Raw genomic sequence first — 16185 nt, 5'->3', positions numbered from 1 at the left:
TTGATATTTTAAGTTCATGTTGTTGGATGACGCTTCAGTATTTGCCTTTAAACTTTCTTGTGTTTGTACCAAAGTGTCCGATCACTTCCACCGTGGCTTCACATTGTCTCCTGGCTGCTCTGTCGGGACGGGGAGCGCCAGCGTACAGTGCATTATAAAACTATCTTAATACTGGACTTATGAGAAGATTAAAATCCTATCCTCATGGCAGGGATCCAGCCCGAGCCACAGACATGTTCAGCTGACGTTCCTGTGGCTCTGCACTCCTAAACATTTTCCATGTCGAAATTCCAGACCTCATTCCTCTCGTAGCGCAGGCGTGCTGCTCGCCGGGGCCCCGCGTTCGTACCAGAGAATGGCGCGTTACGTAACATTACAGAGTTTATTTAGGGCTATGGGTTTCTGTGTTGCTTTCTTGTGGCTATAACCAGGCTCATGCATCAGATTTTCCTGTCGCAGAGCACCCCTAGGGTTAATAATAACTTTTGATTTACAAACGCTGCTCTCATGGCACCCAGGGCACACAACACAGGATATAAAAATACAACTACATGAGGCATAAAATAAACAGCTAGCTCAGATGGGAGGCTAGGATTCTAGGTCACGACTTTTTCTAGAAACTTCAGTGTTTTTACTGTGCACTGACAACAAGGCCCCCGACGGCCCCCGAGCCAAGTAGTGTCAAGGGGCAGGCGAGGCTCTGCCCCGCAGCCTCCCTCCGGGCTTTTTCCACTTGCAGGAGGTAGAAACCATTTGCCGTGACATTTGAGTTGTTTACGCGAGCAACACCTTCTCGATGCGGTTACATCACAAGAGTCAGGACGGGTTTTTATGTTTTTTTCAAAAAAAGATTTTTATTGGGAGAACTACAAAAAAAATGTACAGTACAAAGTTAACAGTCTCACACTCTATTTGTAGTGAACTGACTCCCCGCGAAAAATATTACAACTCTCGTTGTCTTTTTGTCCGTTTTCTTTTTTTTTTGTTACATTCAAAAAGCTTTTACTTCTGATAAAGTAGTCAAAAGTACATAGTGCGCATCCCCCTGTACCTACTATGTACAAACCATAAAAGGTGTTCATCCACTTCCCTCTCCAGCAAACTCTCAAGACTAGATTTCAATATCAAAACAAGAAGCAAAAAGGAAAACAAGAGGAATGGGGATTTAGAGAAAGGTTACGTTTTTGTTTTTTTTTGTCAGAGTGTCTGAGTGGTAACAACCTTTCCCAAAAAGAAAAAAAAAATAATTAAAAATAAAATAATCAGAATCAAACACTACATTCAGTTCAACCTGTATATAAAATGTAGGAAAAAATACTTTATTTGGTTAATTTTAAGGCATGTCAAGATGGTGAACCCCACAGGCACTACACAATAATAATACTGGGGCACAAGGGATTGCTACATTCTTTAGCACGTGGCTGGAATCACAGTGTGACCTCGTGCAAACAGAGAGGAAAAAAAACAAAATAAAATACTTTTTGGTTAATTTATTGACTTGGATTCTTTGTCGCTGAAAGTCTGATCTAGATCGACAAAAAAAAAAAAAAATATTTTGGACGGTCTGTACAACCACATCGTTTATACATTCTACAGAAACATCTGAATAGGGATCCTAGAAATAAAAAAAAAAAAAAAAAAAAAAGGAAAGCCTTCTACAGCACTGACACAACCTCAGGAGGAAACAGCAAAATACGCAAACCTTTTTTTTTTTTTTTTTTTTTAATAAACGTAAACAAGGAAACAAAATTAATGAAATAAATATCACATACGTTCTCTTAAATTAAGATTTTTTTTGTTTTTACTCATTTACAATAAAAATAACCAAGTGAAGTTACAAAAAAAAAAATAGGAGAAAAAAAAAACATATATATATTACTGTGAAAAGAACATACACTCCACTTTATGCAGATTAATAATGGCGATCATAATTTAAACATAAAAGAATATAGATCTATTGCTTCATCATACTTGATAAATACAGTATGGACACAAATTACCAATGTAGCCTATACTTTTTTTGTTTTCACAAGATAATAAATAAGTTAAATAGTCCATAGACAGTTATGCACCGCTATGCAAATCACTCACAAAAAAAAAGAAAAAAAAAAACAGCTAAAAAAATATATATCAACCATCAGCAGTGATTTCCCCCCTGCGAAACAAAAACCCAAACTCAAGAGTGCTTTTCAACCAAGCAACGATCTAGACTAACCGAAGGAACCACTGGGTGGCGCTGGGAGGAAGGAGGAGGGAGGAAGGAGGAGGAGGAGGAGGAGGAGGAGGAGGCAGGTCTGGAATGGAAGTTGAAGATTTCAGAGAGGAAAAAAAAAAAACACTTTGATAAAGAAGAAGAAGAAAAAAATAATAACTGTTACTTTGAGTCAAGGCATATTCTTGGCAGGATGGGAGGAAATCTGAAACCGCTTACAGTCTCTTCTTCTTGTCAAGTCATGTTACACACACACACACATAGACACTCACACACACACGCACACACACACACATCTAATCCCAGGAAAAGTGTGGCTTGCCTGATAGAGCAAAAAGAAAAGAGGGGGCTGCCGTGAGCCCTTGGGCAAGGCACTGTTGGAATGCCTTCTGTTTGCTAGCTAAGTTTTTTTTTTTTAATACAACTATATTACATACACAGAAAAAAAAAATAATAAAATAAAAATACACCGATGCCAGGTCAAGGACACTTTCAACTGAATGAAGCTTTATTGATCCCTGCGGGTGGACTGCTTCTCTTGCCCCCCACCAGGGAGGTCAGAGAGGGGTCAGCAGCACCCGTGGAGCTGGTAGGGTTTCAATGTCTTGCTCAAAGGCACTTCAGCAGGGTGGATGCTGCTGGAATCAGGGCACCATGGGGAAGGAGGAGGAGGGAGGGAGAGGGGGGGCACATCAATCAGTCTTACCGCTCCCTCCACCACCACCACCACTACTACTTCCACCACCTGACCCGTCCATAATCCATATGAAAAAAAAAAAAAAAAAAACACCATTATTAGTCATCTGAAATCGACAGCCTGCTGAAGATTGGCAACCGTCTTCCTGCGTCCAGACTCGGGGACTCGGAGCCGCTGAGGCTCCCGGAAGAGCTGAGGGACCCGCTCGCATAGCTCTCCCGGTCAGAGAGCGAGTCGGGCGGGCTGGGAGGAGGCTCGAACACCGGCGACTCGTTGAGGCGGCGCAGCGCCTGCAAGTGGCTCATGTTGTAGGTCGGAGGGGAGGACGGGCACACGTTGCTCTGCATGTTCCCGTAGTAAGCACCGGTGGAGTGGTTGCTGGCGTAGCCGCTGGGGGTGTGCACAGCCAGGGGGGCCAGTAAGGCTTTTAAGTCCTGTCCGGGGAAGTTGAAGGCACTGTTGATGCAGGACACCGAGTTGGGGGACAGGACCTCTTCGTAGAAGCTGGAGACGGAGGTGCAGGAGGAAGCCGTGGTGGGAGGCGGCGGGGTCCGGGACGTGGGGCTGTCGAGCAGGGGCGACTCGAGTCCGTGGTGCGTGGAGAAGCCGGAGAAGCTGAGGCTGTGGTGAAGCTTTGGTCTGTCCCGCTGGGTGTAGCCGAGCTGCTGCGGCGGCAGGACGTCCCTCTGCCCGTAGCCACACAGCTCCCGAGCCGACCTGGGCTCCCCCGCCTGCACGTTAGCGTTGGCGTGCGGAGCGGGCCGCCGCTCGTCGGCGTTGTGGATAAAGTGACACCGGGGACCGTACGGGCAGAAACCGATCGTGTGGAAGGTGCGGCACGGCTCCGTTTTGTATTTAGGGTGGCGGGACAAGCTCCTCAACTCGTGATAGCCGTGAGCGAACTGACATTTCTCCCCGTACTTGCACGACCCGTTCTCCTCGAAGGGCCGGCACAGCTCGGTCTTGTAGCGGGTGGAGTTGATCTGAGAGCCGGGCTTCTGCTGCTGCTGCTGCTGTTGCTGCTGCTGCTGTTGCTGCAACACGCCCCGGTCTCCGTTCTCGCTGTAAGCGCGATCACGGAACTTGTTCTCCTTGTTCATGAGCGCCGTGGTGCTGCTGCTGTTGCTGCTCGGCGTGTTCTCCTTCAGGCTGCTGTAGGTGCCCATCGAGTACTTGTTGCCGTTGTTGAGCGCCTCGACGTTGCTGGTGGAGTTTCTGCGGAAGAATCCCGGCGCAAAGGAGCCACCCGAGCCCGGAGTCGTGACCGGAGCCCCCACTGCCTTCTTGTCCAGCATGCTGTTGATGTGGAGGGCGTTCATGTTCATGCTTTTGTCCTGCTGTCGGGGGCGAGAAAAAGACACAAGTCAGCAATGCACTTTTCCACGCACGTTATGTGAACATTTTGAGCACACGACAGGTTTTTCGACAACTTTTCTGCAACTTGTTGCACGCTAGCCCCGCAGACGCTAGCACGCTAACACGGGGCTATAGGAAGCGTTTGCGCTCGGAAGTGCAAAGTTTAAAAAAAAAAAAAAAAAAAAAAGACAAAACACCCGAGTAAGTTGTCAAATATTTACCTTATAAAGCATGTCCATGTCGTAGAAAGAAGACAAGACGGTCGCTGACATCTCTTTTCCCCAAATTTGCTGCCGCACTCCTTCTTTCATGGAGGACCGAGCAGGATCCCTGAATGCGACGAGCGGTAGTTTGTGCCACGACTGGTTTTGGTTGTGGGGGTAAAGAAAAATAAGTTGCTTTAAAAAAGTTTATGTGCAATTTTTCTTTTTTTTTGCTTAGGTCCGTGCGATAAAGAAGGAAAGCGGTGAAGGGAGGGGGATAGGCTTGTATTGTTGAGTTGCAGATGGTTTTATTTCCTCCCCTTTGAGAAGCGCTGAGCCAGAGTGCTTCACTGTGAGCTCTACTTTCTTGCACGGGTATAAATGCGGCGCCGTGTCCAGGGAGGGGCGAGCATAAGTCGGTGCAAAGTTTTTTCGCGAGGAGCCGCCTCCCTCCCTCCCCCCGCCTCTCCAAAAAAAAAAAAAAAAAAAACTTCAACTCACGGGTTGGCCGCCTATTCTTCAACACCACGCCTTGAAATTCAACCCCAGCCACCCCCCTTCCCCTCCACAGCAACTTTTTTTTTTTTTTTTTTTTTTAAATCACACAACCAATCTTGTGGAAGTTTTTTTTTTTTTTTTCTTTTGGTTGACTCTCACTTAGAAAATAACCCCATCAAGGGAAATCTCATTCCACATATTCACACCTGGGTTCTTTGCAAACAATCGCGCGGGTCTCGAACCAGCAACCTTCCATCATCAACACAACACAGCACCACCTTCTTCTTCTCTGCCCTGGAGCGCCGCACTTAGAAACTGACACATGCGTTTGTAATGGAAGGAAACTCTCCCTCTCTCCCTCTCTCCCTCTCTTCTCTCCCCCCCTCTCCGTGTGGATGGGGTGAGACCACAAGTATGAGCAGAGAGGAGTCCAGGCAGAGTGCAGCACAATTTTTAGAATCCACTGGTTGCATAATGAACTTCCACAGAGAGACCTATCCCAGCCTTCAACACTGGAACATTGGAAACAGGGGCACTTAAAGCCTACTTTTTTTTTTTTTTTTTTTTTTTTGCTCACATGACCCACTTCTTCTTTCTTTCTTTTTTTTTTGTATGAGCTCAACTTTAAATCACCAACTTTCACCTTAAGATTAGTGGGGTCTGTGGCTCCTAAAGCAAAAACACGCAGAGTCACTAAGAGGATTTTCTTTTGTTAAATCTCTTTAAAACACTCCTCCGAAGTTCCTCTCTGACTTAGCCACCCCCTCACCCCCCCCCCCCCCCCCAAAAAAATCTCAGAAGAAGGAGAAGCCCAGACTGAAGGAATGTGTTTTTTTTTATTAGTGTGGAGCAGCGGAGCAACGCTGCCCCCGTGCGGCCAAAATGCGAACTGTCATTTTAGAGTCATCAATTTTCAAGGATGTTTTCTTTTTTGTTTTTATTCATTCATTCATTTATTTTTTTGCAGTAAATCCAACTAAACCGACCTGTCACCACAAACCCCTGCTTTGTAAAGTTGCAAATAAGAGTGACCCACCTCATCTTCCCAGGATGGATTTGCATGAAAATGTCTCAAGTCTACTCTTGGAGTGATGTCAAATTTAAAAAAAAAAAAAAATCCCACAGTGGAAAGATTGCAGAGTTGGCAGCCAAGAACAGGACTCTATATCAGGCAGATATTTTAGTCAGGAGGGGTGCAAGAAAAGCAGATATCACCAGAAAATTGCCGGTTTCTGCAACACTGGTGAGCGTTAAATCTTTTCCGTGTATTATCCTAATTGGAGGAGCGGTTGTAAGAGTTTTCTCTCTTCCCCCGTGACATGATTCAGTGTGCTGCTGTGAAGCGCTGACGGTTTGGTTTCGAGATGCATGGAAGGAGTTTAAAAAAGAAAAAGGGGAAAAATAGCAACAAGCGGAAAAACAAGTGACATAAGAGGCTGGAATCTACTACTGCCAACCCTAAAATTAGGCTGAGGGCTGCCCCAGGACTATTTGCACTTTGCTCGAGTCGTGATAAATAGTTTAATGCGAAGGACAGACATGGCGAGGCTCCTGAGAAATCCCTCGAACATGTCCTCGTCCGCAGAAACCACTCTCCCATCACACGGCCCTGTTTTTATTGGGGGTTGTTGGGCTGTTCCAAAACATTGCGTCACTTTTACTGTAACAGGGAACATGGCTACCGAGGAGAGAGGAGGGTCCAGCTGTACGAGAGGGCAGCATGAATCCACACACACATACACAGAGAGAGGACAGAGGACAGTAGTCCATTGTGCCTGCTTCCTAATTATATAACCAGGAAAACTAGAGGGAAGCTTAAAAACGCAGTCCAATGGGAAGAGTCCTGCAGTAAATTAAATATCACAGGAAAATAACACCTCATATAAACACACAGTGCGAGTCAAAGCGCACGCTGAAATACAACTCTGGTGACGTGTCAGGCGCTTTCATGATCCCAGGCCTCGGCCTTAAAGCTCGGCTCGCCGCACCAGTGAAGTCAGCGCCTCCAAGCCTCGGGCGCCGAGCTGTTTTGTTCCAAATCCCCGGTAGACACGGGGGGGAAAGCAGAAGGCTCCGCGCGCTCAATGCCGACACTGTTGTCGTGTGATGCATTCCCGCCGATAAGAGGACAGTGCGTCGAGTGTTGCCTCAGCACAGGCCCCGGCTCAAACTATTGTTGCGGCTTCATGACTGCCAGCAAATCTCCACACATGTTCACACAGGGTTAAATGTTATTACTGTCAGTGGTTCCTTTATTCCCTAAAGAAGAAGACGGCTTTTCAGTTTTATCTCTTTAATTTTAGAAAGAACAAGCACTGGAATAAAAAAAACAAGAAGTAATCAAGGAACAACAATCACACGAATAAAAACACTTCAGGCGATCAATGAGACGTCCTGCAGTCTCCTTCATTTCATTAAAAGACTTTACCACGAGGCCAGTGTGTGGCCTCCTGTGTCGGTTCATAAATTTATCTGATGTTGGACCATTTTCTAACTCCTCTCCATCAGCCTCTCTAGGACATCCAGAGCCAGAGCGGCCCTCTGGTTCCTCAGCGTCAGCCGGGCGTGCTCCATGGTGCAGGAGAACTGGGGCAGCGCTGGCAGGGAGTCCAGGGCCCGCTGGGAGCTGAGGGCCTTGGCTCGGGCCCGGGCGTGGATTCGGCGGACCTGCTCCGGCCACGCGGCTCCCGGCTCCCGGGTCTGCTGGAACGCCGCGACGAGGGAGGTGAGGTATCTGTGGAGCAGCTTCACCCACTGCACCGGCTCGGCCCACAGGTTCAGGTCCCCCTTCTCAAACAGGAAGTCTTCTTCGTCCTGGTCACGGGTAAAACGGGAGTCAGGTCACTGGATGTTGATTTAAAGCGGGCTTTTTAAAATACAACATTCATTTAATTGATTTTAGCTTTGACGGTGTGGTGGCTAGCACTGAGGCGTCACGGCAAGAAGGTTCTGGGTTCAAAACCACTGATCAGCTAGGGTCTTTCTTTATTTGTTTCTCCCTGTATTTGCGTGGGTTCTCTCCAGGTACTCCAGCTTCCACCCACAGTCCAAAGACATGCTCGTTAGGTTCATTAGTGATTCTAAGTTGGCCATAGACTAGCGACCCGCCCAGTGTGTCAGCTAGAATAGGTTCTCCCTACGACCCTCCAGAGGACAAGCAGTTACAGAAAATGACTTTAGCTCGGTTTCCTCTAAGTCCAGCTGTTTAGCTAGCTGCTAAATGATCCGTTATGTTCACCAGATGCTGTTGTTTGGTTGCATGTAGCTTTCAAATGAACTCTTTTTGTTAAATGAAAACAGTTCACTGCTGTGATGACCTGCATCTGGTGAAAACAGTGAGACTAGAGCTTGGTTCATACTCTCGCAATGAGCCTTCTCTACAGAAAGCCATTTATACCTTTGTGCTGCTGGCATCGGTTTGTTATTACATCTCTAAAAAGGCTAGTTGGCTTCAAACAATGATGTTGGAAGTGAAGTTATAAATATTGAACAGCAGTTACTTCAAATCACCCCAGCACGTCACAGCAGATCTTATCTGAAACAGTAAAATGCTCAAAAACACTAAAATGTTCATTAGAGCCAAAAGTCCCTGTGGGTTTCTCACTTTAATTGTAAGTTTTCACTCTACACAGTCATTTGAATCATAGTTAACATAAATTATTGAGAAGTGAATGTTTACACCGATCAGGCATAACATTATGACCACCTTGCTAATATTGTGTAGGTCTCCCTTGTGCCTCCAAAACAGTTGAGACTCATCAGAGAATGGACATGGGCCTTCTGAGGGTGTCCTGTGGTGTCTGGGAACAGGATGTTGTTAGTGGGGGGGCCTTTGAGGGGAGGGGCCTCTGTGGATCATTCCACAGATACTTGATCAGTTTGGGATCTAGTGAATTTGGAGGCCAGGTCAACACCTTGTGCTGTTCTTCATGTTTGTTTTAGTTGTTCCTAAAGTGTTTTTGTGTGTGTGTGCCTGTGTCATCAAGGAGTGTCATTGCTATAGGGTGGGGGCGTCTGGTCTAGTCTAGGAGAGTGCTACATGTCTAAGTAACATCCACATGAATGAATGCCAGGTCCAGAAGTTCCCCAGCAGAACACTGAATTGTCACAAGATGGTCAATGTTATTTACTTCTCCTGTCAGTGGTTTTAATGTTGTGGCTGATCGGTGGATGTAATCGTTCACAACAAGCAGCAGTTTACAGGTACCTTGCTCAAAGATGTGTCCTACCGTGCTCCTCACAATGCCTCAGACACTAAATGTGAACTGAAACTAAACAGACAGCTCCACTAAGTCAGGATGTTGATGTCTTACAGATATATTGACTACTCATGTGATCATAATAAGACAACAGCAACACTGCCCCTGTGAGTCCACACTACAGTCAGTACATTAAACCAACATTAATAAGAGGTCAGACTATGTTTTAATATAAGACTAAAAAGAAAACCTCCTTATAAGTATGTAAGCGTGATTTCCAACCTTGTTCATGATGTTCTTGCAACACAGTCTAACAACTGAATGAAAATTGTATCAGAAAATAACAGTAGTGTGACAGCGTGATACTCACCAGGCTGGAAGATTCATCTGCAGCTTCATCCCTGCTGTTGTCCTCCTCTTCCTCCTCCTCACCTCCCAGCAGCCACTCTGTCAGAACCAGGACTCCCGCTGGTACCTGCCCCCACGGCTCAAACAGCCGACACAGCAGCTCCACGCCCGAGTCCAGGGACGCTGGAGGGCACATGGACGCACCTGCAATGTCTGAGGACAGAAGAGAACAAAGATATATTCTCTTTTTAAAAAACCTGCACAGTAAAAAGCTAATTTACAGAACTGAGCTCGGAAGGAGGCGAGTTTAAAACAGAGGAAGTGAAAAAACAAGTTCTCAAAGAGTTTCCTGTTTACTAGAGATTTACTAAATTAGGATGAACAATATAAACATGTTTTAGCTCATACAGGTTTTAGAAATGTCAAAGTTGAATGTAGGGACTGTAGTTTTATGTCTAAATGCAAGCTAACACTTATTTTGTCAATAAAGTAAGTTAGCTACACTCATTCTAACATAAATAATACATTAACACATTACCTTAGTCTGTTACAATTTAACGTAGTCTTTCAACATGACCAGGTCAAGAGCTGGTGCGTGTCCTTTCATTACCTCTTTTAAAAACGAGCTATATATAGCTTTGAAACTGCTAAAGTCTATGTTTACATTAGATTTACATATTTCCGGAACAGCTAATGTCTAAGAGTTGTATGTTTTAATTTAGTAGATATGTTAGATCAGACTAAGTCTAAATTTATGAAGAGCTGGTGGTTTTTCTTTTTTTTTTTTATCTCCTTTCAATTGAAACCAGTTATTTACTAGCATGCTAACGCTCATTTTGCCCGTTATCTAAATTAGCTTTGCAAGTACATGCATGTGAGATTAAAATATTATTGGAACAGCTAATCTGTAAGAGTTGTATAGACATGCTATAGTAGACCAAGCCTAAATTTAGTGTAAAATGTATTTTTTTTTAATTTATAAGAACTCTAACGTTTATTTTGCTAGTAAGCTAAGCAGTGTGGGACAGTTGCTAGGTGTTGCTAGCTAGGTGGAAGTTTAAAAACTAGCTCAAAGTAATAGCCAGTTTAGGCTTCTGCATCAATTTGACGCCGTAGTCAAAAGGACGAGAGCAGCAGCCTGACGTGCCCCTCCCCCCAAAACGTAACTACGCCACGGTGACGCAAACCGCAACAGCTGTGATTGGTCCGCTTAGTAGTAGCGTGTTTCCGCTTTAGCATTTTCGGCTGCTTCTCCATCTCCGCAACTTTCGAACTGATTGTTTTGGATCAATAAAGATGGAACATATGGAGGAAAGGTTAACTGAGGAGGGTCGGAGATACAAACATTTGTATGACTCGAAATTTTGCCGAAAGTTTCAGCTGAAAGTGAAGCAGGAAGTAGAAACACAAATTAACCCGACTGGAAAAACTAGTCGACTAGTGTTTGGGTGGTGTTTTTACAGAGCGAGCCACAAGTATAAATGGCTCGCACCGGCGTAGGCTACGTACGTAGGTTACAGCGTCTATGTCCCGCAGTACCTTAAATGAGCCTTGACACTCAAGGAAAGACACCACAGGACACCCTCAGCAGGCCCATGTCCATTCTCTATATGAAAACACGTTTACTACCTTCACCTCCCTCAATAACTCGGGTTCTTGCGGACTTGCGCGGACGTTTGAACGACGCCGCTGAGCTCACGCTGTGCTCACGCTGTGCTCCAAACTCGAGTGTGCAGTGGCGCATGTGTGTCCTCTCTGGGCTTGGACAACCTTCAGGGAAACAAAACTATAACTCATATAACCAACCACCATCACGGTGGTTATGAGTGGATTCAAAAATATTCTCCGCGAGTCCCACCAATGCGCACACACACACACACACCCTTGAACTGAAAGCGTCGCTCTTAATGTTGTTTACGTGTTAATGAATGGACTGCCTAGATGTGTAAATGATATGTTCATGTGTCATTTAGCGACTTCCAGTAAGACACATTGGAATCACGTGAAAAATGATTTTCTATTTGCAGCCTTCCACAGACTCTCTCCTCTGTTGCCATAATGCTTCCACACACACACACACTCAGCGAGAGGCAGGCCCGTCGTGAGTCCATCCTCCTGCAGTGTTGCATAAGACGCTGGAGGAAGTGTGAGCGCGAGGACACACACACGCTTCAAACGGAGGGAAAACACAACGTATGACTTCATTCTACGACACCAGTTGTCCACGCGGCGACTCTCTCTGACCCGGAGAGTTTGTTTGAGTGTGTTGTTCTCCCACCTTGACCATCCTCGCCGCAGCTGACACCCAGATAACACCACACACTTCAAAAGGCTTCCAGAGCCACTAGCCAAAACACTGCCACTATGGGAGGAGAGGAAGGGGAGGGTGGAGGGTGGAGGTATACGCACCCCCATCGGCACACACACACAGTCACACACACACTAACATGAAGTTGGGAACCCAGATTGTTTTTCATCTTCAGAGAGGAGGCGTAAAATCGGAGCAGAGCCTGAAGTCTGAGGGGGGGGAACCCGGCCTGTGAACGTCGGAGGCTGCTGATTGAACCGCATTAGGAGAGAATTAAGAGTTTAAGAGCTTGAGTGACAAATTCCTTTCTTCACCAAGAAGCCACATCTCCCTGGGACGGCCCTGCCTCTGAAGTCAAACCTTTAACAGTGCGACTCCCACCCCTGAACATTAAGGGACATAATAGGAAATTTTAGCTGCATTCAATTTATCTGCTTTTCTATGGTGGTTTCACACATCGCTTAACGCGATTTCCCGCTTTGAGCGAAAGAAAAAAAAAAGCCTTTCTCAAGGGGATTGTCTTTCAGGCTGTTAGTGGTGTGTGGGTGTGTGTGTGTGTGTGTGTGTGTGTGTGCTGGCATATGTTTAGTTCTAATAAGGTATTGTTTCGTGACGAAAGACTGACAGCCTATCTGCAAATGACAATATCAGTTGGTGGATGAATGGGTTGGCACAGGAGAGTGAAGGAAAAACTTAACCTTGCACCGCTCTGAGATTTTGGAGAGATTTCATGTCGCTTTGTTAGATATTGCTTTATACACTTATCTGGCATAACATTATGACCACAGACAGGAGAAGTGAATAACATTTGACCATCTTGTGACAATTCAGTGTTCTGCTGGGAAACTTTTGGACCTGGCATTCATTCGTGTGGATGTTACTTAGACATGTGGCACCCACCTAGACCAGACCAGGCACCCCCACCCCATAGCAATGACACTCCTTGATGGCAGCAGCCATCCCCAGCAGGATGCAGCCTGACACAGACACACACACAAAAACACTTTAGGAACAACTAAAAAAATAAAAAAAAACATGAAGTTGGTGTTGACCTGGCCTCCAAATTCACTAGATCCCAAACTGATCAAGTATCTGTGGGATGAGCCACAGAGGCCCCTCTTCTCAAAGGCCCCCCCACTAACAACATTCTGTTGCCAGACACCACAGGACACCCTCAGAAGGCCCACGTCCATTCTCTGATGAGTCACAACGGTCATAATGTTATGCCTGATCGGTGTACGGAAATCTCATCTCAAGCTGACTCAAGATCCAAGCAGCCGAATTAAAACTAGAAACCTTTAGCTAGAATAACTGTTAACAGACTGATGCTTAACAGGGATAATGTGTTAACATGCTCATATTTGGTAACGACCTCTTAATACAAAGTGTTAATGCCACTTCCTCACATACAGTCGAAACAGTTCAGTTAAAATCTGAAATTCTGACCCTGAGCTGATGCTAGTGGGGGAAAAAAAAAAGAGGTAATAGCTGAAGTGAGTGGGACATATAATCTGAGACAAGAATGTATGTATGGCGGTACAACCAGTCATTTTATTTTGATATATTCCAATCTGGAACATGCAGTGATGGACCATCAGAGCCTGAAATGGAGGATCTGCTCACAGATATATATATATATATATATATATATAGCTTGTGCTGCAGCTTCAGGACGATCTTGAACTCAAAACCCAAAGGTTACATGTTTATGCTGTGGCTTCAGGTGGGACACGGCTAATTCCTGATGCTAAACATGAGGCAATCTACTGTTAAACTTCTGAAACCTACTGTTGAAATGCTGAAAAGGAAATAACAGAAGAAGAGATCATCTGCTGTTTCACACAAAACTGAAGTAACCTGATCTTGCGCCTGATTCATTTCCTTCCTTGTTGCTGTCCAGCTTATCTCATTATGCATATAGTATACTCCTGTCTTTTACTTCATGTTAGTTTCTGTTTTTTTATGTAGTCAGAGTAAATACAGCATCTCATGAACATAACCCACACGCCGTACTAGTAAAAATAAAGAAAAACCTTCTGAAATCCCAGAGAAAAGATGAGAAGAAAACTTTTTCAGGACAGAATTTGCTCTAGAGTGGAACCAGCTGAATAGAGGGGCCTGGGGTGAGGGGGGAGGTCAAGGTGTCCCACTGAGGTGAGGATAAAGCGAGGGTGGCTGTGACGAGGCTTTATCAGCAGCCTGTCAGGACGGTGAAACGAGAGAAAACTTAAACGTCTAGTGGCTCACACTTTTCCACTCGTCTGGTCTCACCACGTTCACTGCAGAGGGACTTCATACCTCCGATCAGTCACCCACGTCTGTGGGATATGGGTCAGCCCCTCCCTTCCCCTTCCTCCACCCCACCTGGGAGCTGCAACGTTGCCCTTGGACCATGGTGCAGGTCCCTCAGCTACACCTGCCATGTCCCACAGTCGGGGCTTTATTCTGTGCCGCCTGGACAAAGACTATCTGTCCAACCAGGGGCCTCAGAGATATATCAGGATTTAATCTATAGGCGGGAACTCAGCAAACCGTCATCAAAGAACTGCCAGCAACAAAGGCCAACGGTGGGGTCGCCTCACGTCGCCCGCGTCTAGACCAAGACCAAGAATTTGCACTTGAAAGACTTCTGCAAAGACTACCGCCGACGGCCAGCTAAACTGTACGTTCTACATCTGTGTAAGGTGAAATAACTCTTCATATCAGCAGGTGGCGCTTTATTCGTCATTCAAAAGGAGAAGATAGGAAGCTAGCTACGAACGGATGTTAGTCGCGCTGCGTGTCTTTTTTTTCTTATTCCAGGTGAGCACATTGATGTGAAAATATTTATTTCTTAAATGATAAATAAGAAAAGCCTTCGGGCTCATTTAAAGTACGTAAACCTACTGCATCTCTGAAACTCCTCAGTTAACCTTTCCTCAATGTGTTCCATCTTTACTGATACAAAACAATCTCGAAAGTTGCAGAGAAAAGTAGAAAAGTAGGTAGTAATACGCTAAAGTATGCTGCGTAATATGCAACAACGTGTAGTTGTATATTTCTGGGGAGGTGCACGTCACGCTGCGGCATCATTGATGCAGAAGCATAAAACGCCTATTACCTTGATCAAATCTGATTTTTTTAGGTTCAGGTTTATTTGTCATGTGCAGGATTAACACAGGGTTAATAGTGCAAGGAAATGTTGTGGGCGAGAGAAACCGGTCATCTACAGCCATAAATAGTAAGAGCAAAAACAAAACAACAGTCTAATACTAAAAATCATGAATACTAGTTTAATAATTTAAATACCAACAGACAGAGAATAGTGTGAAATTCAGAACCTGAATTTCCTCTTGAAATGCAACAGGCTGAATTGCTTCAAAAGTTGCCATCTTACTAGAGGCAACAGTGCAGGAAAAAACTAGGGTTAACAGGCGTTTATCGACTGGCTGCAGGTTAGTTTATTTTGTCACGGCCATGACCAGACGAGAGCTTCACCGTGTGCAAACCTTCGTCGACGCACACACCACCTCCCTCAGCCAGGGTGAAAGAAACTGGATTCTTCTTTTTTCAGAGAGTCAGTCACTCACAGAGAGTGAGCTGCAGACGCTGCACCGGAGCCGAGACACCAGGAAGCATAGGTGTGAAACAGTGACAGAGGTGCAAAATAAAAACACACCGTTTATAGCCCCAACTTCCTCTGGTGGTTGACGAGAAACAGAACGCGGAGATCAAGAGCAACAACAACAACAGCAGCAGCAGCAGGAAACGTTGCAATAAAGGTAAAAAGAAAAACAAACGAGCAACCGGTGACAGCTAACAGAAAAATGATGCTCTGATGAGAATATGAGCTGACTCCTGCAGCTTTTGCCACGAAGGCCGCCGGCCTGTGCTTAATTCTGTCAAAGGATCAAATGCAAGTCAACGGTTGCCTCGGCAGGGAGCCAGCAGAGGCTCCCGTCTGTCTCTATCAGGGAAACGCCAACATCAACTAGAGTCACAGCCAGTCAGAGAGGATTTACAGATAACTGATCACCCTCTGAGGGCTCTGTGGGACAGAACGTCGTTTGGCTTGTTTCAACTGGTCAAAGTAGAAACTGTGGGACCCACACAGGATGACACACAGGCTGACACACAGGCTTACACACAGGATGACAATGATTTATTTTTGATGAATTTCAAAATAAAGTTGGTTTTATGTGCTGCTGTGTGTTGGATTTAGTCACCATAAGTCTCTTGTGTGGGTGGAGTTCTTGACCTTTTTCCAGATGTTGATTAATAATGTAAAGTGGGCAATCTGACTCTTTAATACTATACTTCAAAAATATAAATAAAGAACTTACAAGAGACACATGAATTCAGATTATTTCAGATAATCCGCGTAA

At 45.3% G+C, this 16185-nt stretch overlaps 2 protein-coding genes across 3 annotated transcripts in view; both read right to left on the bottom strand.

The window, feature by feature from the left end:
• Positions 1-1213: 1213 nt before the first annotated feature.
• zfp36l2 (zinc finger protein 36, C3H type-like 2) lies at positions 1214-4834 on the bottom strand. Of its 2 annotated transcripts, none has more exons than XM_084561919.1 (2): positions 4487-4834; positions 1214-4246 (listed from the first exon to the last, which is right to left on the bottom strand). In XM_084561919.1, exons 1-2 carry the CDS (start codon positions 4574-4576, stop codon positions 3008-3010), a joined length of 1329 nt encoding a protein of 442 aa, XP_084418045.1. In that variant the 5' UTR covers positions 4577-4834; the 3' UTR covers positions 1214-3007. The 2 variants fall into 2 exon arrangements, with proteins under 2 accessions (XP_084418045.1, XP_084418046.1); XM_084561920.1 differs by having other exon boundaries at positions 1214-4243.
• Positions 4835-6620: 1786 nt separating this feature from the next.
• The window catches only part of thada (THADA armadillo repeat containing), a 112425-nt gene continuing 102860 nt past the window's right edge, over positions 6621-16185 (bottom strand). Inside the window, exons 37-38 of the mRNA XM_084561665.1 lie at positions 9536-9726; positions 6621-7780 (exon numbers count right to left, since the gene is read on the bottom strand). Coding sequence (XP_084417791.1) covers positions 7457-7780; positions 9536-9726 — 515 coding nt within the window. The 3' untranslated portion in view covers positions 6621-7456. The remainder of the gene's footprint in view (positions 7781-9535; positions 9727-16185) is intronic.

This window comes from Chelon labrosus, assembly GCF_963514085.1.
Source record: "Chelon labrosus genome assembly, chromosome: 15".
Classification (NCBI taxonomy): Eukaryota; Metazoa; Chordata; class Actinopteri; order Mugiliformes; family Mugilidae; genus Chelon; species Chelon labrosus.
This window is presented reverse-complemented; position numbering and strand designations above follow the sequence as displayed.

What these genes read in the sequence shown, in the direction of transcription:
- zfp36l2 (XM_084561919.1), bottom strand. Translation starts at nt 4,576, where the DNA reads ATGAAAGAAGGAGTGCGGCAGCAAATTTGGGGAAAAGAGATGTCAGCG. An exon ending in ACATGGACATGCTTTATAAG is followed by an intron (nt 4,247 to 4,486) that starts GTAAATATTTGA and finishes CGCCCCCGACAG; the next exon opens with CAGGACAAAAGCATGAACAT.